Here is a 22,301-nt window from a genome sequence, read left to right on the forward strand (position 1 = left end):
CTGTCAGATGCCGGGGAGTAGTTGCGGAAGTTGCTGGGCCAATAGTTGTCATCAGGGGGTATGTGGGCCGGCCGCCGGACACCATGAGGCTGTTCGAAGGGTCGTGAAAAATCGCATGGTTGGTGATACCGAGGAGTCACCCGACGGTTGCAAAATCGCGATATGTGGCCTGGCGCATCGCAGGAATAGCACACCGGCCGAGGTCGAAACGTCGGTCGCTCGTCGATGAATAGAGCGTCATCATTTGCTCTTGTGTGACGGATGTACTGGTTGGGTGCGTCATACCGAGACGTCGGGCGTCGAGGAGGCATGCGCTGAGAGCGTCGGTCATACCGCGACGCGGGAAATCTGGTTGTCATTCTTGACTGTGGGGCTGGGCTGTACTCCACAGTTGCCGCGCTCATCGTCGGTTGCCATTGGGTCAAAGGAGGCACATCCATAGCCTCACGTGGCAGACACAACTCGTGATGGTCAGCTGTCGAACACGACATTTCTCGGTGCGACAGTTCCTCACGAACAATCTGTCGAATGGTAGAGAAAAGGTCGAGGCCAGGATTCGTGTCCACACTGGCAACAGTTGTAACGTTAGCCAGCCGACCAAACTTGGGCGCAATTCGACGCATCTTGAGCGTTTCAAACGTTCGGCAATGCTGAATGACGTCGGACACAGAACTGAGGCTTTCTTTTCCAATTAGAAAATTATACACGTCCTCAGCAATCCCCTTCAGCAGATGCCCAACTTTGTCCTCTTCCGACATGGTAGCACAGACCACCTTGCACAGCCTTAACACTTCTTCTATGTAAGTGGTGCATGTCTCACCTGGTAGCTGTGCCCGTTACGACAGTGTTTGCTCAGCCTGCTTCTTTCTAGCAACCGAGTCGCCGAAACACACCCTGAGCTCTTCAACAAAAAGATCCCACGTCGTGAGTGCGTCCTCGTGGTTCTCGTACCATAGCAGTGCGGTGTCGGTCAGGGAGAACACTACGTTGGCTAGCATAGCGGCTGCATCCCAGCCGTTGGACTTGCCCACACGTTTGTACTTGGTGAGCCAGGCGTCGACATCTTCTTCGGCTTTTCCTCCGAAGGGCGGTGGAACTCGGTAGTATGGAAGCGGGCCAGATGGTGCCGTCCTGGAAACGCCTGCTTCTTCGAGCATGTCGAAGTCACTCATGGCAGATGGTGGGAGACCGGCAAGTCGACGGCTTCGTCGAAGCTGTGGCAGTGATCGTTCCGTAGTTGAAGCGCTTACCCAGCACCTCCACCACTCTGTTACGTTTGAAAGAGACTGGTAGACGTTGAAAGGGGCCGTTTATTAGGTCGCGAAGGGCAGCTCAGAAGCGGCCGACTGGGTAACGATCCTCCTGATCCTCTTCTTCTTCTCTCGCTCTGGGCGACAAGTGCATTCACCGTATACGCTTCTTTTTCTTCGTGCAACAATATGTTCAAGCACTTCGCAAGACGAAGACGTTATAGAAATTGAACGGTAGTTTGGCACCAGATCTTTATCACCCTTTTTGTGCACTGAAGCAATGCGTCCCACTTTCCAGTCAAGAGGCAAGCGGCCGGAACGGATGGAAGCGCGGAAAATGATTATAAGAAATTCCGATAGCATCTCGGCATATCGTCGTAAAAAAGTGTTGGGAATTTGATCAGGACCGGTTGAAGTTTTAGTTTTCAAATTCAGGAGCAACGAAACAATATGGGGTAGAGATAAAATATCTGAATCTGGAACGCCGTCATTACTTCGAGAAAAGCGGTGCAGTGGCTCGTTAGAGGCTGAAAAAAACGTTATGGAAGTACAAAATGAAATGATTGGCAATACTTTTCTTGTCGACAATAGTTTCTCCTTCATGTGTTATTTGCTCAACACAGTTGGTCTTTTTGCTGAAAAAGTTCCAAAAATTTTGCGGGGCAGGCGTAATAAAGTTGGGCAGAGTATCCTGAAAGTATCTACACTTAGCTATCCTCAGAGCCTCGTTCAGTGTGTCCTGAGCAGAAAGAGTAATATTGCGTGGAGCACCCTTGCCTTTAAGCCGCTTTAGTTTCCTTTCATGTGCAAGACATCTCGCATGATCCAAGGCTTTGATCCAAGGGTCCAGGAGAGTCCGGACTTGTGTTCAGGCTTGCAAGGGCTCCAGTGCGACCCCTTGCGAGGGTCGTACTGGAGATTTACCTTTAGCACGTTACATAATTGACTCGACAGTTAAGTATAGCACAATCAACTTTTTAAAAGACTTTTTATCTTCTGCTGCGTACCAGTGTTAAATTCCCTTCAGCTGTGTGAACAGCAGTGTGACACCATGCACGTTTTTTTTTTTTTTATTTGAAAGCACAATTTAATTTTTATATAAATAAAAATACAACCCTTTTTAAAAATACGAACTGGACACCGTGGCCTGATATGTGTCACCCCTTGAGATTTTTCTCGATTTACGCCACTGAGTAGCTTACTGGGATGATATTGTATACAGCTTGCTTACCATTTCGCTTAGGCTCACACGATGGTCCCTTGGTTCAACTTCATTCTTTTTAGTTTGTCAACACTTTTGGAGCAAGTTTGGAGCAGTTACTAGCAAATATTGCACTTTGAAGCAGCACAGAGCACCACTTCCTTCTCTGCAGTTACAGTTTAGAGGGCTTTGCGGAGTAGCGTGATCTAAACACGCATGTGTCATACGCTAAATGACATGTAGCCTTAAGGGTGCACCCACTATCTATCAGATAAAGCATTACCAACTTTTGTTGGTTGACGTAGTACAGTACGGTGGTTTTGAGTGCCCTTCAAGTAACCACGGATATCCGGTAGGCAGACGACGAGACGTACATTTTGGATGTTCCAAACTTCCATCAGATGTCCATGAATGTACACAGTAGGTATGATGGACGTACATCAGATGTACAAAGGTAACAACTTTGTACATTCGCTCGTCATCCATCTAGGACAGCCAACACAGATGTTGACAGGCCGTTGAAGAATATACATATATACATATACACACATCAATGCCATCTGACTGCGGGATGTTCGTGTATAGTGACACTACATCTATTGTCACAAAAATACCAACGTTAGGAACGTTGAGTCCAGTGGTTTCACGGAGAAAGTGGTTAGTGTCCAAGCGTCGCAAGCTAGAGCAGGATGGGGTAACTGTGACCATTACTACACATGCACCTATAGTGGCGGCACCAATAGATATCAACCGGGATGTGGAAACAGCGCCTCCGAGTGTAATTAGTCTTTCTTCAGCACAGCTATCTGCGACCGAAATCAGACTACTTTCAAAAGGCCTTACATTCTGTCCGGCTAGCGGCTTAATGAATTCCAGTTGTATCAGGATTTGGGTAATTTTGCCAGAAATGTGCACCTACGGGAGTACTTCCACGATCATGAACTGAGTCGAACAGCATTCCTGGTTCTTCAGCAAAAACTTGGTCATCGCCTGAGCAGCGGGACAGACACCTAGACATGTATATATCTACAGTACAAAAAGACATCATATCGGCTTGTTCAAAAACAAGGCGCTATAGAAACAATCTCTCCTCGGAAGAGCAAAGTCACTGGAGCTCCTAAGCCGTCGAGCGGATTTGGTAATTAAGCCTGCACATAAGGGTGGGGCGATAGTAATATTAGATAAAACTGAGTACCTGAGAGAAGGCTATCGGCAACTCGCGGGCAAGAACTTCTATGTAGAACTTGAAGAGGACTCCACTAAATTTTTCGAGTCAGAAATAATCCATGAACTTAATTTGCTTCGTAAGGATGAAAAAATCATGGTTGATATGTTCATGGCAATGCAATCAATGCAGCCTGCTCCAGGCCGCTTTTACTTGCTCCCTAAAATGCGCAAAGCCAACCACCCCAGTCATCCTATTGTTTCAAGCAATGACACAGTAACAGAAAGATTGTCAAGTGCACTGGACTTCATCCTTAAGGATATTGTTCCAACTATCCCCTCATTCTTAAAGACACTAACCACTTTCTTCGTCAAATCTCCAGACTCGAGGTTCCTAACGATAGTATCCTTGTGACAATGGATGTTGGGTCACTATACACGAACATACCACAGTCAGATGGCATTGATGCAACACCTGCAGCTTTCAAGAAGGCCACTGTGCCTGTGTGCTTAGATGAGGACATGCTGTTAAGTTTGCTAAGGTTGGTACGCCGCCACAATAACTTTGAGTTCGATTATAAGCACTTTCTGCAGATAAACGGCACAGCTACGTGTACAAAGATGGCTCCTAATTAAGCAAATACTTTTATGGCATCCATTGAAGAACCCTTCCTTCCAAGCAGGACATTGATGCCTCTCATCTACAAAAGATTCATGATTTGGCATCACAAAAAGGAAAGTCCGCTGTCATTCATAAATGACTTTAGTTCAACTCGCTCATCAATCTCGTTTACACACACCTACTCCAAGTCAACTATAAACTTTCTCGATGTTACTGGTCAAATTAATGAGAAAAAATTTGCATGAACCTATACAAAAAAAACTAACGGATCGCCATCAGTATCTTCATTTTAAGAATAGCCATCCGCATCACTGCAAGACAGCCATCCCATACTCGCAAGCACACCGATACCGTCCAATTTGTTCAGACATGTTAGATTTCGAAGGTCATGCCAAGGATCTTAAAATAGCTCTTGTGGCAAAAGAGTACCCAGAGAGAATTATCGATGATGCTATCAGCCGGGTGCGCAGTTTAGGTAGGAACAAAATTTTGTCGGGCTCCATACTACGCCATTCAACAAACCAAACTAACCTTGTCGTCAGACACTCGTCCACACTACCGCACCTCAATAATATCCTTTTCAAACATTTGAACATTATGCAGCATACTGCGAGTCTATCCTCAATTTTCACGGAGCCGCCGCAAGTGGTATACCACCGCGAAAAGAACATAAAAGACATTCTGGTTAGAGCTGAGACGACCGAATCTGAAAGTAGTGAATCAGGTTGTAAGCTATGCGGAAAACCACGCTGCCAAGTCTGCAAAACGGATGACCAACACCTGCCTTGCCAAAGCTTCGTCCTCAGGCTTCATATTCAAAATTAAGGACTCCCTGAACTGTGACCGCCAGAATGTGGTATATATTGTCACGTGATCACAGAACGACCACAACGTCTGTTCACAGGAGCAGCACTGGACGTCGAGCCGAACCGAACGTTAGAGCACGAGCACACACCAACCGTCCTCTTCTTCTTTCACACCATGGCACATACTCGCATTGGCATGGCTAAACCTCGTTCCATGCCTGTGGCATTACCCCCCCTTCGAAAAAAAAGTACCACCCCCAAGGACCAATGCCAATTAAAAGTTAAAGTAGTCGCGTACACGCACAAAGACGCGTGAAGAAGCAGTGTCAGGTGGCTCGGGGGTAGTGTGGCTTCATCCGTGACACATGAACAATGTCGGGCTGCTGGGAAAATCGAGATCGCTGAGCTGTGTCTTCAAGCAGAATTTCGTAGTTGACATCTGTGAGGCGCCGTAGTACTCTATAGGGACCGAAGTAGCGGTGAAGTAACTTTTCCGAGTGGCCCCTTTTGCGAACGGGGATCCACAGCCAGACCAGATCACCGGGTTGGTAAATGACATGGCGATGACGGGAGTTGTACCTCTGCGAGTCGATTCGTTGTTGTTTTCGGATCCGCTTGAGTGCAAGATGGCGGGCCGCGTCGGCGAGCCGGAGAAAGTCGTTCGCATCAGTAGTAATATCGGTCGTGTCAGGCAACAGCATGGCATCAAGCATCGTAATTGCTTCTCGGCCGTGAAGCAACCGGAATGGAGTGAAACCCGTAGTCTCTTGAACCGCAGTGTTGTAAGCGAACGTTACGTATGGCAAAATTGCATCCCAGTTCTTGTGATTACGGTCGACGTACATAGATAGCATGTCAGCGAGTGTCTTGTTCAATCTCTCCGTCAGACCGTTGGTTTGTGGATGGTTTGCGGTTGTTTTGCGATGAGCTGTTCCATTAAGTCTCGTGACGTCTTGCATCAATTGGGCTGTAAAGGCTGTTCCACGGTCAGTGATAAGAACTGTTGGCGCTCAATGGCGGAGGACGATGTTGTCGATAAAAAAATACGCAACCTCATTGGCGGTGCCTCGTTGTAGGGCTTTCGTTTCGCAGTACCACGTTAAATAGTCAGTAGCGACTACGATCCAGCGGTTGCCATCATGTGACTTCGGGAAGGGCCCAAGCAAGTCCATGCCGATTCGTTCAAACGGTTGTGACGGGGGTGCAACAGGCTGTAATAAACCAGCAGGGCGCACAGGTGGGGCTTTACGGCGCTGGCAATAATTGCATGTTTTAACGTAATGCTTGACATCCTGGGTGAGCTTTGGCCAGTAGTAGCGAGTCCGAATCCGGGCAAGGGTACGTGCGAATCCTAAGTGGCTGGAGGAAGGCTCGTCGTGGCAGGCAGATAAAATGTCAGCACGTAGCCCTGAAGGAACGACGAGGAGGTACTCAGTCGCATAAGGTTCGAAGTTCTTTTTGTAGACAATGTCGTTGCGGAGACAAAATGACTCTGAACGTGCAAATGCCGATGGTGGACTTGAGCTGCGACCTTGAAGGTATTTGATAAGTTGTTGGATCTCTGAATCATTCCACTGTTGTTGGGCCAAGTCAGATTCACTGACTGCACAAAGAAAATGGCCATCGGTATCATCGTTCCTCGATGTCGTCGCGAGGGGTGCGCGCGAAAGGCAATCAGCATCAGTGTGCCTGCGGCCCGACTTGTAGACGACTGTAACCTCAAATTCTTGAAGGCGTAAGCTCCACCTCGCAAGGCGCCCTGAAGGGTCCTTGACATTGGCCAGCCAACAGAGGGCATGATGGTCCATAACTACTCTGAATGGACGGCCATACAGATACGGTCGGAACTTTGTTATCGCCCAAATAACAGCAAGACATTCCTTCTCCGTGGTCGAGTAGTTAGTCTCCGCAGATGACAAAATGCGGCTAGCATAAGCGATGGGACGTTCAGCACCGTCTTGCCACTGGACGAGTACTGCACCAAGACCGATGTTGCTTGCGTCAGTGTGAAGTTCGGTGGTGGCATCTTCATCAAAGTGCCCTTGTAAGGGTTCACTCTGAAGGCACTGCTGAAGCTGGGAAAAAGCGGCTCTCTGCTCTGGACCCCACACAAAAGGAGTATCCTCCTTCATTAAATGGGTAAGGGGTTTAGCGATGTTGGCAAAGCTCTGGACAAAGCGCCTGTAGTAGGCGCAGAGACCCAAAAACCGGCGCAAATCCCGTTTGTTCGAAGGTGGAGGAAATGCAGCAACAGCCATGGTCTTTTCTGGGTCTGGTCTAATGCCATCGTGACTGATAAGGTGGCCGAGGAACTTTAGTTCTTCGTAGCCGAAATGACACTTCTCCGGTTTTAGAGATAGGCCTGCGGATCGAATAGCGACGAAGATGGAGTGAAGTCATTGTAAATGTTGCTCAAATGTTTTGGAAAAAACAGCGACGTCGTCTAAATACACGAGGCAGGATTCCCACTTCAGACCGGACAGGACGGTGTCCATCATCCTTTGGAACGTTGCCGGTGCAGAGCACAATCCAAATGGTAACACTTTGAATTCGTAGAGGCCATCGGGAGTTATGAATGCTGTTTTTTCCCTGTCACATTCATCGACCTCGATCTGCCAGTAGCTGCTGCGTAAATCCATTGAGGAAAAATATCGGGCATGTCGAAGTCGATCCAGTGAATCATCTATGCGTGGGAGAGGGTAGACGTCTCTCTTCGTCACTTTGTTGAGCTTCCGGTAATCGACGCAAAATCAAAGAGTGCCGTCCTTCTTTTTAACAAGTACGACGGGTGACGCCCATGGACTGTTAAAGGGTTGGATGACGTCGTCGTCGAGCATCTGTTTCACTTGAAAACGTATTGCCTCTTGTTCTTTTTGCGACACGCGGTAGGCGTGCTGTCGTACAGGCCGTTCGGTAGGGTCCGTTATAATGCGGTGCTTCACGGTTGGGGTCTGTTTGATTTTGGAGGTGGACGCAAAGCAATCACTATACGTACGTAAAATCATGCGTATTTGCTGTTGCTGCGCACAGGATAGCTGGCAATTCACGTCAACCGTACTGGCTATATCAGTGTTACCTTCGGCAGCAGTGGAAATCGGAGCGATACTGGAACATTCTGCGTCATCGATGGCTTCAAAGTTCGCGATTGCTGTTCGCTTTGCTAAGTGTTGGTACTGGCCGCCGAAATTCGTGATCAGAAGCTGAGTCCTCCGATGTTTCAGTTTGACGATAGCACGCGCGACACAAATCTGCCGAGTCAAGAGCACCGAGAGGTTAGTTTCCGCGATGCCACTACTCTTGTTGTCACAGTCGCTCTCCACCGTTACCAACATACTGGCTCGCGGCGGCAGTGCGATGGTGTCGTCAGCAATTCGAAGTGTTGTGGTCGGCGTAACTGCATCCTTTCGTAGGGCTGTATGGTCATTAGATAACGTTATGAGCAGGTCGCGAAGGTTAATAATGGCTCCATGCTCGCGGAGAAAATCCATTCCGAGAATCAGGTTTTGGGAGCATTCGCGCAATACAACGAAGGAAACAATGTACGTCGACTCACGAATTCGGAGGCGGGCAGTGCACATTCCTAGTGGTGTCAATAGGTGACCTCCCGCAGTCCGGAGGTTGGTTCCATGTCCCCAAGGTGTCGTCACCTTTCTTAGCTGTGCAGCGAGGTCAGCGCTTATAACAGAATAATCGGCACCTGTATATACCAGAGCGGTCAGCGGGTGGTTGTCGAGAAGAACAGAGATACGAGCAGAGACCTGTTTGTCGTCGATGGCACACGTCGGTGAAAGAATGTCGTCGGATGTCGGCAGGCAAATCGGGGGAGGGTCTTGTAACGGTCGATCAACAGCGGCCTCACCCCCAGAGGTAGCTGTTCTTAGGTTCCCCGGCGCGGGCTTGTGGTTCTAGGTGATCTTCCTGCAAGGACGTCCGCAAAGGTTGATTGTTGGCCAGGTGACGTGGAACGCCGTGGAGATGGTGAGCGGGATTGGCGACGCGGAAGGTTTGAGGATCGTTGGCTTGCCAAGTATTCGGTGATAGCACGGGGCCGCTCACCATCTCTGGGTCGACGAGCATCCGGACGAAAGCCGGGAAGACCCATGTGCCTGTAGGCGCACTCACGGTAGATGTGATCTGGTTCACCACAGTGATAACATAGAGGCCGGTTGTCGGGAGCACGCCATACACTGGATTTCCGTGTAAGGGGTGGGTTGCCGTACTGCGGTGGTCCCGAGTAGAACGACGGTGCCGTCTGCAGGGTGGACGGACGGGACGGATAGCCAACAGCCGGTGCAGGAGTAAGCAGTGCTTCCGCGTACGTTAGGAGCTTCGGCTGGACGTGGGGCCGTCATGGGTTGGACTTCGGCTACACGTAGAGTCGTCATGGGGTGCACCAGCTGCCGGACCTCTTCGCGAACGACATCCGTTAAAGCAGCAACATGGGGCGGAGAAGACACCACGTGCAGCTTTTGCAGCTCCTCGCGCACAATACTGCGCACGAGCTCTGTCAGGTCTTTTACAGTCGTGACCTCAGGTGTTTGTAGGGCCGACGACACTGACGAAAGACTGCCAGGACGTTCATACTGGTACGAACGCTGCCTTAGCATTCTCTCCATTGTCGTGGCTTCGCGAAGGAAATCCTCTACAGTGCTGGGAGGGTTCCGCACTAGTCCCGCGAACAGCTGCTCCTTCACTCCCCGCATTAGGAGGCGCACCTTTTTTCTTCCGTCATTGAAGTGTCGGCTCGCCTGAACAGCCGCGTCATGTCCTCAACGAACATGGCAACACTCTCGTTCGGATGCTGGTTTCGGGAATTGAGGAGCCGTTTCGCTTGCTCCTTTCGGTCAGAGCTTCGGAAAGTATTTCGCAACTGGTTGCAAAACTCTGGCCAGGTTGTCATAGTGGCTTCATGGTTTTCGAACCAAGTGCGCGCAGAGTCCTCGAGATAAAAGTAGACGTACCGAAGCTTTCGCTGCTCGTTCCACTCGTTGACGCTGCCGCAACGGTTGTAGTCGTCGAGCCAGTCGTCGACGTCCTCATAAGGGTCACCGTGGAACGGCTTCAGAGTACGCGGGACGTTGAAGAACCATGGAGGAGGCAGCGTTGATGTTTCTTTGGTTTGCGTTCCCGCACTAGCCATAGTACTGCCGAGTTGAGGAAATGGTCCGAATTCAGGAGGTAGGCCTAGTTGTCGCCTGCTACGCCGTAGGTCAGCTGGTTCTTCCAAGTGGCGGCTAGTGTCGGGACCTTGCTGCTGATTGCAGTGCATACAACACTACCCAGCACCTCCACCAGAAAATGTCACGTGATCACAGAACGACCACAACGTCTGTTCACAGGAGCAGCACTGGACAACCAGCCAAACCGAAGGTTAGAGCAGGAGCACACACCAACCGTCCTCTTCTTCTTTCACACCATGGCACATACTCGCATTGGCATGGCTAAACCTCGTTCCATGCCTGTGGCAATATGCTGCATTGCAATGCCTGTGGCCAGCAGTATATCGGTCAGATTGGTACAATGTTCAGACTACGTTTCAATAACCACAAAGCCCACACACGTACACTACCAAATCTCCTTTTTTCAAAGCATTTGAATTTGCCAGAACACTAATTCGATAAAATACGAGCTACCCTCCTCCAGTCAGACTTCCGTGGGACTCGTGAATGGGAACACAGGGAGTCATACGTCATCCACAAATTTCAAACACTAACACATGGCATCAATGAAAACATTAGCAACCCATCGTTCCTTAAGACTTGCAGAGGTGAGATGGGACATGAATCGAGTCTGGCATAACCAATATATTATTCCTTGACATGCTCAAAGGAAGTGCCCAATAGTTATCCGGGGGAACTGACCAACCGAACATTTTTTTCATGCTCTCTTTGCATATGTATTTCTTTGTCTCATGACTGTTTCCATTTATTTTATGTTTTATTTAGTTTTATTACTATTTTTACTATATTTTAATAATTGTATGTTTTTATTTTTTATTACTGTTTTGTCGGTTTGCATTTCCCCGTGTTCCCAGAGTTGTGCACATATCTGTCGTACAATATCACTGGTTTCATTATCTCTTGGTAATATTTGTTCTATTATGACATTTCACATTTCTTTCTATTTTTGGCCCTTTTGTTTACTTATGTTTGCCTTATTATTTGTAAGTGGAAGAACCCAACCAGTGCCAGCCGGTTTCAATCACAAGCGCTTCGGGGAGTGGTACAAAAGGGCTGCATACATACAAGCTGTCACATCAACATGTGCTCTAGCGAAAAATTTAGCCTGTACTTTTCAAACGGCCTTTTGTGTTTTCACCATCTTTGCCATGAAATCTACCGCCACCCTCACTAATCTACCGCCCTCCCTCACACACATATGGAACGTGTCAGTGTGGTCTCCGCAAAATACCTGTTTCCCCTTCTTTCCTAAATGACTACAGAAGGGGCCACATCGGGGGCTCTCTCTGCAGAGTCACCCCTTTCGCTACAAGCAATTGCCTGCCACTGAAGCTCACCAACAATGTACCTCCACAACCTTCTAAGATGCATCCCGGAAGCCGCTGTATTCCCCACTCTCTTTCTCCTTCCTCCCCCCTTTTTTTGCCTTTTTTACATTTCTTTTTGTTCTTTCTTTACTTTGGCTTTTTTTGGTTTACTTTAGCGAATGAGGGGAGGATAACTGTTCGGCACAGCATATGTCAGCACCGTAAAACACCACTAATTTGTTGCTCTCTGCCGTTTTCTTCTTGCACCACTATGGCGATGCGGCATGTTCGCATAGCGTCGCACTTGTTTGCAAATTCTGCGGAACACCGGTCCAACACTCGAAACTGTTGGAAATAAAACTAAGACAACCGCGAAGTTGTGTCTTTTCTCTCTCTCTCTCTCTCTCTCTCTCTCTCTCTCTCTCTGTATATATATATATATATATATATATATATATATATATATATATATATATGATGAATGGGAGACGTGGCTTGGCTCATAGGCCATGTTTATTCCAATGCACTTCTTCATTCTCTGCCTCTACCATCAGTCACTGCCTTCTTATGTCACAGGATTCCCCCTACCCCCGAAGGAATGCGCAACCTACAAACTTTAAAGCATCACAACAAGTGGAGTCTCATAATGAGAAAAATATATCAGAAAATGAAGTAGTACCGTGTAACACGGCGGTTTCATTCACTTGTACAAGTACGTTCACAATAAAGGCAGTCCGGTGATATCTAGGAGACATCAGGGAGGGGGGGCGGTGAGGTTAACTGTTATGCTGTAGAGAACATGTTCATGCCTTCAACATTTAAAATGACGATGACGCAGCCTGGATAGTAGTGAGGAAACAAACAAGGTTGCGAGTCCTTGTAGCATTGGAAGGTCGGATGTCTCGTGCGTGGATTGTGAATTGTAGCTGCGACAGACGCTTTGCTTCTAGAATGCGTGCTTCTTGACAGATTATGACGGCATGATGCCTGAGTGCTGGGGGTGTGCAAGAAGTGCTTCTGCGTCCTTCTTGGCATTTTCTATGGTGTTGTAGCCTGTGTATTCGCAGGTGTAGAGAGCATCTGTGGCAAGGTTCCTTCATCTGGAAGTTTTACGTTTGAAAATGGTCCTTGGATCAAATATTTTATTTTGTCAATGTTGCTCAAGTCGCGAGTGTACTTTCGTTGAAGTTTTCGTTCGTCGTTGTGTTTTCTTGGTTTAGCGATGGCACTGGGAAAATTGCGGGTGGTCATCGTCGTTAAATGAGCAGATGCTCTCGGTAGTCTCAGCGTTACTTACAAGTGAGATGTAAGCATGATTCGTGTCAAAGAAAGCAGTAGATGCCTTTTAATTCTTATCTATGAGACTTGCATTCAATGGTGACTCCGTATTTTTTCGACTTTCAGTTGGTTGAGCTCCTGAAGATAAGATCACCACAAACATGGCTTGATGTACTTTCAATTCCATATGTTTGTTTCTTTGCGTGACAATTGAGCTAAGCGTTCCTGAAGTACAGCCGCTTTCGGAATGGCAGTGGCTTGACAAGGTATGAGGCGGATATTTCAGCTGGTCTGTTGCGTATAAAGGGATATCCTGAGGCATGTGATGTGAGTGACGAGCGCCAGAAGAGCTACTTGACCCAAAACCAGGTGATGGATTACATAAGCAAGAGGAAGAGTCAAGTACATTGGGTGCTTGAATAATGTCTTGTTTTGTGTTTTGTATGGAAGAGGTTAGCCTTGGTGATTTTTGTGCAGATGGGAAACCAGGTAGAAGGTTGGGCCTAGTAGACAAAGGGCCGGGATGTACTTCCATGAGCAGATGGCTGACTTCGCCTGACGGAAAATATAAACTTCTGCTCTGTGCTCGAGTGCGTAGAGGCTGCCTATGACTGTGATTACTGAATTCAAATTGATCGATATATGTTAGGTTGCAATCGAATCTTCATTATAGTCTTGAACACACTTTTGCTGGCGTTGCTGATGTTGCTGTGGAATGTGTTGCGGTGGCAGCCCTTCTTGAACATCAGCTGGGAGTCTGCAGGCTATTGTCATGCAGTTCGGGCAATCAAGGTAATGCTTCGCAGTTGACAAAAAGCTCTTCAGAATCTTCTACGCTGTTCACTACGAAGGGCTCTTGCGCCAGGCAACGTGCGACGTTCGATGCGTCTGATCTTTCTGTTTTGCTTCGAGTGCCAAGTGTGTATGCACTGGACGGCGATGCATGAGCCTGTGTGGAAGGAATATGGCTCGACAGGGTATTTTTACGATTCGTCAGCTCCTCTATTGTGAACACGCCGTCCTTATGAGGCAACCGCTGAGCGTAAGGAGTGCTTGAAGAGCAGCGTGATGGAAAACTGGGTGGTGGACCCACGCATGAAGACGAAGAATGAAGGGCATCAGCTGGGCGAGCAACATCTCGTGTCGTATGCTGGAGCGACGACTTTGAAAATACCGGCTTTCGAGAAGAGAAACTTGATGGAAAGCTATGTCCCTTGAGTAAAGATCGTGGGCTGTGACTGCCGACTGTGATTGTCTCCAGACGGTTAGTAATGAGGAAGTTCTTGTCACAGACATTAAGACGGGTGATCATATGTTCTCTCATCTTTTGCCACATTCGTCCTTATCGAATATGTAGGTAAGGTAAAAGTTGAATGCCTCATCAGTCACATAGTCGCTGAAGTTCATAACCATCTCCCGTTTCGACCATGATGCAGTGGTAGCATGGAGCTCGAACAAGTCGAACCAGTCCTGTACAAGTCCATCATCTGCAACTTCGGTGTACTTGAGGATGAGGTCAGCCGATGGTTCTGTCATGATGCCGCAAACTGTATGCGCCTGAGATCACCTTTTCTGTGGTCGATATTCATTTGACGCGTATTGCCGGTGGCATCGTGAATGATGTGAGGCTGGTGAGTGGCCGCCAGGTCTTCATCCCGTCGACTCGTGTGACAATATGATGAATGGGAGACGCGGCCTGGTTCATGCACGATGTTTATTCTAAAGCACTTCCTCATCCTCTTCTTCCACCATCAGTCACTGCCTTCTTACCTCACACACACACAACCTCGCACACACACACATATATATAATAGCTTATGTGTGTATATAGCTAGTGTGTATTCAAGAAAGACCTTTCATGTGTATAATGTACCCACACCCTCGGAGGCCCATCTTTATCCCACGGGAGCTTTTCTGCTGCAAATGAATTCTAAAAGAAAATAGAGTCCAAACGGGCTTTCAAGAACCATCGAATCTTTACTATCAACATATATCAAGACTAAGAAGCACATATCTCACAGTCCCCAGCCGCGATTGTGAAAGTGTGTATGTAGTCTTCCAAGATTTCAGTGTTCAATGCCCTTACGCCTTCAAGTGCGATGACTTCTTAGGTGGCAGCAACTGCTTCTTTGTGGGTTGATTAAATTATTAGCAAGAAGCCCAACTCCCGCTTGTTTATATCAATGTTATTCTAGTAACTGCAATATGTACACATGGGCAAGCACAGGAGAATAACTAATGAATGTAGCACATGCTTTTAAAGAAGGTATACAGGCACTGACCATGTGCTCATCTTAAATCAGTTAATAGCAAGGAATATGCGAGCAAATGAAGAACTGATACATGCCACGTATTAGCAGGGCTCATACAAATGATGGGCAATAGTTAACGTGTGATAAAAATAGATAAATGTTCGATATGAGACGTAAAGAACAGCTATGTAAAGTGGCCTTATCTGTTCCGTGCGAGTGAGCGGGGTTGCTGCTGCTCGCCGTGCTAATCTCTGCCAAAAACAGTGGTGTGCTCATGCCATGTTTTGGTGCTTCTTATAGAGGAGTCACCCTTCGTAACTGCACATATTGATGTTGATGTCCACAAGAGCGCACTTGAAATTAAAACTGCCTTCTGCGCTCAAAGCCTCGGAGACCAGCTCAGCATACATAGGTGCAACGCGACACGAACACCTTCCTTTCCCCCCCCTCCTTCTCTTTGCGTGCTGCTGGTCAAGCAGGTTTCGAGACAATAGGCACAATGGGCATGTTTTTTCCCAACACATCCAGAGGGGCATAGCTAGCGTAAAGTGTACGTTCGAGGAATCTGAGCGACTGCAGTGCACCGCTTGTTCAGAAGTGTCAAGGATGGCGCATGGAAGTTTGCCTACGTGATGACTGCTATGATGCGCTCGATCTGCACTTTGTCAGTTCACATGCGATAATACTAACACTAAATACATTGTTTCTAATGACATACGCGACATATAATAAATCAACCAGATTGTTTTGCCACATGAAGCAAAATTATTTGGCACCCTGGAATCAAATAAATGCATGTGCCAAACTTTGAATGAATTTTAGAGTAGCTTTTTAATGAAATTTCACAAGATTTACACCCGAGATTTGGCAGATCGATATACAGTGAAACCTCGTTAAACCTTACCGGTGTAAACAGTAGTATCGCTTTAAAAGTAGTGAAGTCAAATTCCCGACATGGCGGCCATTGAACATAATGCATTTTGTATCAGCATAAGCCGTACCAGCTTATCACGTATGTATCAGTTAATAAGTAGTTTTTCCAATTTTCATTGTGCACTCGCCGCGGCATGTCATTCCCCACTGGGCGTCCTGACAGAACAGCAAGCCCCAGAGATCGAAACACACCTCACCTGTTTGTGTGGCTGATGATGGCGGCTGTGTTGGTGAGCGCCATCTCTTGGTTTTTTCTGCAACAAGAAGCACTCGGCCGGCTAGGCTTCTGGTGTTGTCTAGGCGATGGCGCTTTGCACACACGCAAACACGGTGTGCGCTTGCTTTGCTTTCTTTGTTCCTTTGGCACCATGCATACGTGTTCTCTGGTTGATCCGTGCTCTACAGCTCTCGCATCGTTTTTCACGTGTTGTGTATGTGTGCTTGTGCTGCTTCGTACTTGCGTCATGCCGAAGCTGGGACAAAAGCATCGAGTGCCAGTGACGCCAGTGACACCATGAACCAGACTTCAGACATTGTAGACGAAGCTTGCAAAACTCTGCTAGCTGAATTGCTGGAGCGGCAGGGTGTTAGGAAGGCATTTTCTTCCCCGACTTCGGAGACACAGACAGCGATATGCAGACATCTCTGGACATGTCTGTCGAAGCCATTGTTGCCTCGGTTGTCGAAGTGTCACCAAATAATAGTGATGAGGACGACATGGAAAGCGACAACACGGGTGATCCAGGTCCGACTGTGGCCAAGTCTGCGCAGTGGGTCACTGTCATGTGGGTATTTGCAGAGAAGAGGGGGCTGGCCGAAAAGCTGGCTCACAGCATAAGTGAGTTTGAGGCCGCTGTCGTTGCTGCTAGGCCGCCGCGTCGTCAAATGAAGATTACAGAATTTGTCAGGCGAAGTTAATAACTTACTGCACGTTTTTTGTTCTTTCATCGCATTCCCTGAAGGTTTCTTTTTTTGACAAGTAAGTGAGCGACCTGACGCTATTTTGGTTAAGCAATACTACAGTTTAGTACATACTTTTTCCGAGCTTCGGCCAACTACGGTTTAACGAGGTTTCACTGTATATATTTTTTCACTACATTTTAATTTTACAATAATTGAGAGCAAATACACATATCCTTGGCATGTCCTTATATGGACAGCCAGTCAACGTTCAAAACTTGATGTCTGGTCGGACATCTCATTTGGACGTCCAGAAAACAGCCACACGGGACAATGATTTTCACAATACATCCATTGGCTATCCGAGTTAGATATCCACACGGCTGGACATTTGTATTCATAATGAACAGCCAGAGGATATCCGTGGTTACTTGGGCTGCTTCGAACTGAATTCAGTGTTGATTTGGATAAATCAACTTTTGTCATAGCAAACTGCTGTGTAAAATGACTACGCTTGCCTTCAGGTAGCTTTAGTGAGGCAGTGCTAGGCTAACTTAACGTTGATTTTGAGATCACTTCGAAGAACGGTGCCAGCAAATCTCCAACATAAAAATTATCACTTTTGTTACGTGTTTCATATTAATTTTATTTTGTTGTTACTAACACGTAATAATATTACCGCGCGCAGGAATGTAGACGAGCATTCTCAGCTTGTTCACTCTCACAGCTTGGCCACATACACACTATCCTACGACATTTGCAAGTTTTCGAATGGCGTATGCAAAGAATTGCACACGCTATTCGTTGCAGTCACTGTCACTGCGCATGCATCATAAAGCTAACCATCATTAGCATTTGCAGTCTCTCCACAAGGTGGCTGCAAAGCCCCTTTGAGATGATTCGAGCATGCGTCAGCGTTTGTGATGAAGAAACGCTATTCTAAAGCTCGTACAGCACCCACATGCAAACGCTACGCCCGGGGAGCTCGCTAACTTTGCGTACACTATTAGAAAACTACTTATAAAAGCATGCTGGCCGCACCGAAGGTTTGCAGCATGGTAACAATATTTCCTGAATTCGCACTATTATGCAAACGTTAATCTAAATTCAACATAACAGAGAGGATGTTACGTGCAAAAACTTTGACGTGAATATGAAGTACACTAAAGTGAAACACTCAGAACCACCTGGGGTTATTTACTGTGCTACCGATTTTATTATTCAGCACTGCACCTCCATCGAATTGCCATCTCAGCTGCCGAGATTGCACCACAACCGTCGGCTGAGTAGTTGGACGCTGTAACCACTGTACCACTGAGACACTAAGGTATACACAAGGGCTGCTTTGCCAATTAAATTTCAGCACTGATAAAAATTTTCATAACATTACTTTATTCCATAGGAAGTTTTTTGTTCAAGGACTCACTCGAAATGGGTGAAGCAAAAGCAAAAGAAAAGGGTAAGTTGGATTTAGTGCAATGAACACTTACTTGAGAAAATTCAAGCGGTGTGATTCAGCGGAGAAGACGCGGTTCGTCTTGAACTCCACGTAGCTTGCTGTAGAACCTGGCTCGCACTGAACAGAAGGGTCGACGGCTTTTACTTCTCCTGATATCACAAATGTGTGCATTCCAATCTGGCCACGCAAGACGGTGTTGTACGAGTCACCTTCTCTCACCAATTCGCCTTCCTCGGGTGCCACACATGGCTCAGCTGTGTTGGAGTAAAATATTGTTTTTGATTTAACACATGATCCTTCGCTTGAGTCTATGTCATATGTGTGAAAAAATGGTGAGGTATCATAGCAAGTAAATTAACGTCTAAGCTCTAATTTCCTTTCTTTTTCACGGTTTGTGATGTTCCTGCACATTGGGTAATGCCTGCTTTCCATCGTGTGTCCTTTCAGTTTCATGGTGATGAATAAGTCAGAAGAAAGTATAAACACAAAAATGGCAAATTAGCGAATGGCACTCAAGCGTAAAATTTAGAAATTGGAAAATGTAAATGCCGACCCTCCCTTCTCTTAAAAAAAGAAAGCAATTGTACGGCTACAGAGAAACAGCAAAGGAGAACTGACTCTACCTATAGAGAAAGGACGGGCGCTGCTTCCAATCATGGAGTCAGCGCCCGTCCTGTCTCGCATTTCTTTGTCGAGTGCTCGTAAAATGCAGTGCAGGCATATTCTAAGAATGTATGATGACCGAGCCTCGAAAAGTATTTCATCACAACAAAAATGCCAATTGTTGGGTTCGGTGGTGGCACCACAGCAGTGCTTTACAGCTACAAACTGCAAAATATGAAAAAATAGAAAGAAGTAACAGTGTCGCCGCGAAGGGGACGCAGTGTGAAAGCAATAAATTGAAATGCTATATGAACTAGGGCTAGTAGTGTCGATCCTCCTATTCGTGTTTGGATCAAGGTGTTTCATAATTCTAGGACAGAGTAGGGTACCCATCTGCAGGCGCCTTGAAGTTCGCTCATAAATCTTACTCAGTCATTTCGCAGAAGCCGGCAAAAGGCGGTGAGTGTGGCAATAGTAAGAAATTATTTTATTGAACGGTAGCAGAGGTGTTTAAAGCTGGAGTAAAAAGCCTGGTGGGTGAGCGCTCAGGCGGCCTCATTTCATCATAAACACTTATGGCCAAGAGCCCAAATACGCGTTTTGGGGTAGGACCAGTGGCAGCCTGCCTTAGAATATGGCTGGCGAAAGAGCGCCTCTCTACAGTGAAGTAATGAACACACGTTTTTTTGGAAGATGTTATTTTTGCCCTCGAAGGGGGATCCGCAACTGCAAGTGCTACTGCTAGTCCCTCCGCCTGCACTGACTTTTGTGCTCGGAAGAATAGTCCATTGACATGTTTTACCTGACATTGAAGTGCCTGATAAACAACAGCAGCCGCATAAAATTCCTTGGGTGTCGGCCCTACTATGTCTGTGTATTATACACCACTTGGGTAGCCATGTTGTTTTTCAAGCATCCAAGACGCGCTTGTTGCCCAGCTGCTATTATTCATGTGCATGTCCTTGTTAGTGGGGAGCGGAGAGACCCAGAGCACATGGCGCCACAGTTTTGGAGTAAGTGCCTCTTCTGGAGTGCAAGTGTATTGGATATATACGCAGTGGAGCAGGCAGCGTACAGAAACCGTCTGGATGAGCCCCGTGTAGATATATGAGGTGGACTTCCTGCACTTCTTGGTAAGAGCTGAGCACACCCAAACCCTAACATTGGATGTAGCCGCCAGTAGGTCCATAGCTGTCTGAGTATCCTTGCAGACATTGGCGTCGTTTCGCCTTCCTGCTTGTTAGTGCAAAGGTATGGTATTGCGTAGAGAATCCGGATTTTCACGAAGGCATAGGTAAGCCGAAGTGCGTCACTGCCTCGCAGACCACCTCACTTGTTAGAAACACAATTTGCCCTACCTGTCTTGAGTTTCGAAACAGTAGTCCTGTTGGAGGTTTGAGTGTGATGAATGAACGGGCCAAAAATTCATATCCCCTCCACCTTCCTGACAGGGAATCCAGACAGAGAGATGTGCATAGCTGAGTTGTCTTTTGTATTTGCTCTGACAAGCAGAAGGCCAGATTTGGTTGAAATCCACGAGAACCTACTGTTGTTGGCATACGCCTCAACTATTGATGCGCTCCGCTGAAGGTGTTCCTGCTTTTCCCCGAGGCTCCCCTCGGTCGTCGAACCTGAGAGGTGATAGCAACGCTTGCTAATAGGTACTTTGTTTTTCGCTTCATGCCCCACATGCAGCGTTTCCCCAATGGCAAAACATAAAAACAAAAGGAGGCATAGGTGCCAGTGCTTATACTGCATGCACTAATTCTTCCAGTATTACTATTTTCATCACTATATGTTGCTGTGGGAGCAACAATCCAAAGCTGTCATAGTAATAGTTCTTATCAAAAGGAATATTTGTTGGCAAGTATCCCAGTGAAATAGGGATACCAAAAATTAAGTGAACAATAAAGACAGACATATTCGTGGCGGGAGCGTAGGTGTTAGAAGGAAGACCTCCACCTTCTTCCAATTTCTTTCTCTTTCACATTTAGCAACAACACCATCTCACATGTGTGGATCTAGGCTATCTCTCACACGTTCGCATGTTTTCTTAAAAAAATGAAAGTATGTACAGATAACTAGAATCGAAACTTCTGGAAACCGTCCCGCATAATACTATGATGTTTACTTCCACATTACCATTCACCATAAATCAGCAAAGTTCTTAAAAACATTATATGGAATTGCAGAGTATATCGAACTAATTCCCATATTTTGTGAGCTCGACTCATGTGGGTTTGACTTTGTGTGCGATTACTGTACGGCCTATTTGTGCACGTGCAGAAATTCCGCCTTATGCTGCATGTTGGAAGGAATAACCGTAATATAAACTTCTCATCGTATTAGGAAACACTAGACTTTCACTTGGGCTCATGATGCGGTGAAACTTGATGCCCCAGTATGTCGTGCGATCCACAAAGCAGTTGTCCTTCCTCCCTTTGAGGTATTCGTGCACTTCCGTCTTTGTCGGATGAACCCGTAGATAGATGACGCCTCGGTGTCGGGAAGCCACCATTCGCCAGGCCGTTGTCTTGTCATACGGTGTGCACATAAGAACACACAAGCACAACCGGTGGCCGACGAAATCCGTGCGTACACTGCACAGAAAGGGCATGCATGAGTACATTGCAAAAGAAGTCAAGACTTTATAAATAATTTACATGTGCTACAAGAAAGAGAATTTGTGATGCCAAAGCAGTTCAAATTGTATCATTCAATTACCAGCCTACAATCAGTAATAAAAAACAAAACCTCTGTCATGAGAAAAGTTTGTACGTGAACCGCGTGAAGCCACTGCAGTGACCCAGACAACACATCAAATGCACTTTGCCTTCTTCTGTCATGCTTCTTATACGATAGGCAAATGTCTTTGTCGATGCTACTCTTACAGATATAATCAAATTAGTCACTACAGCTCTACCCACTAAAAATGCTAATCCCCCACTACTGGTGCATTTTGAGATTTAGAACACTTCTTGAGAGCTGGCCATGCTGCAAGTTCCTTGCCACCATAACGTCACAGAAAGGAGTGTTAAGACGGCAAAGTTAAAAAGTACATGCACAAGCAAAATTTCCCAATGATGAGGCCCGTGAAGTAATGTTAAACTCGTTGCTTTTCTCTCGCCAACCCCCATTTGCATGCAGAAACTGAAATAAAAACTTCCTTGAGACTTGACTGATCATAACCAGTTTCACTACGTCCACTGTGGCAAGGCAAAGGCCAGCGGGGTAGTCAGAGGGTGGAAGACCAGGCACGTTCCCTCCTCCCTCCAGAAATTTTTCTCCCTGTATAACAGACCCCAAAATAATACTCAACTACATCTGCCTGCCTGGGCTTCACTTC

At 46.8% G+C, this 22,301-nt stretch overlaps 1 protein-coding gene across 2 annotated transcripts in view; it reads right to left on the reverse strand.

The window, feature by feature from the left end:
• LOC119169334 (decapping and exoribonuclease protein) overlaps positions 1–22,301 on the reverse strand; it is a 143,971-nt gene that overhangs the window by 12,648 nt on the left and 109,022 nt on the right. The window contains exons 2-3 of one of the 2 annotated variants that reach the window (XM_075884007.1): positions 21,317–21,555; positions 18,384–18,606 (exon numbers count right to left, since the gene is read on the reverse strand). In XM_075884007.1, the coding sequence (XP_075740122.1) occupies positions 18,384–18,606; positions 21,317–21,555 (462 nt within the window). The remainder of the gene's footprint in view (positions 1–18,383; positions 18,607–21,316; positions 21,556–22,301) is intronic. The other variant, XM_037420443.2, reaches the window with a different exon arrangement.

This window comes from Rhipicephalus microplus, unplaced genomic scaffold (genome assembly GCF_043290135.1).
Source record: "Rhipicephalus microplus isolate Deutch F79 unplaced genomic scaffold, USDA_Rmic scaffold_23, whole genome shotgun sequence".
In the NCBI taxonomy this organism is placed as follows: domain Eukaryota; kingdom Metazoa; phylum Arthropoda; class Arachnida; order Ixodida; family Ixodidae; genus Rhipicephalus; species Rhipicephalus microplus.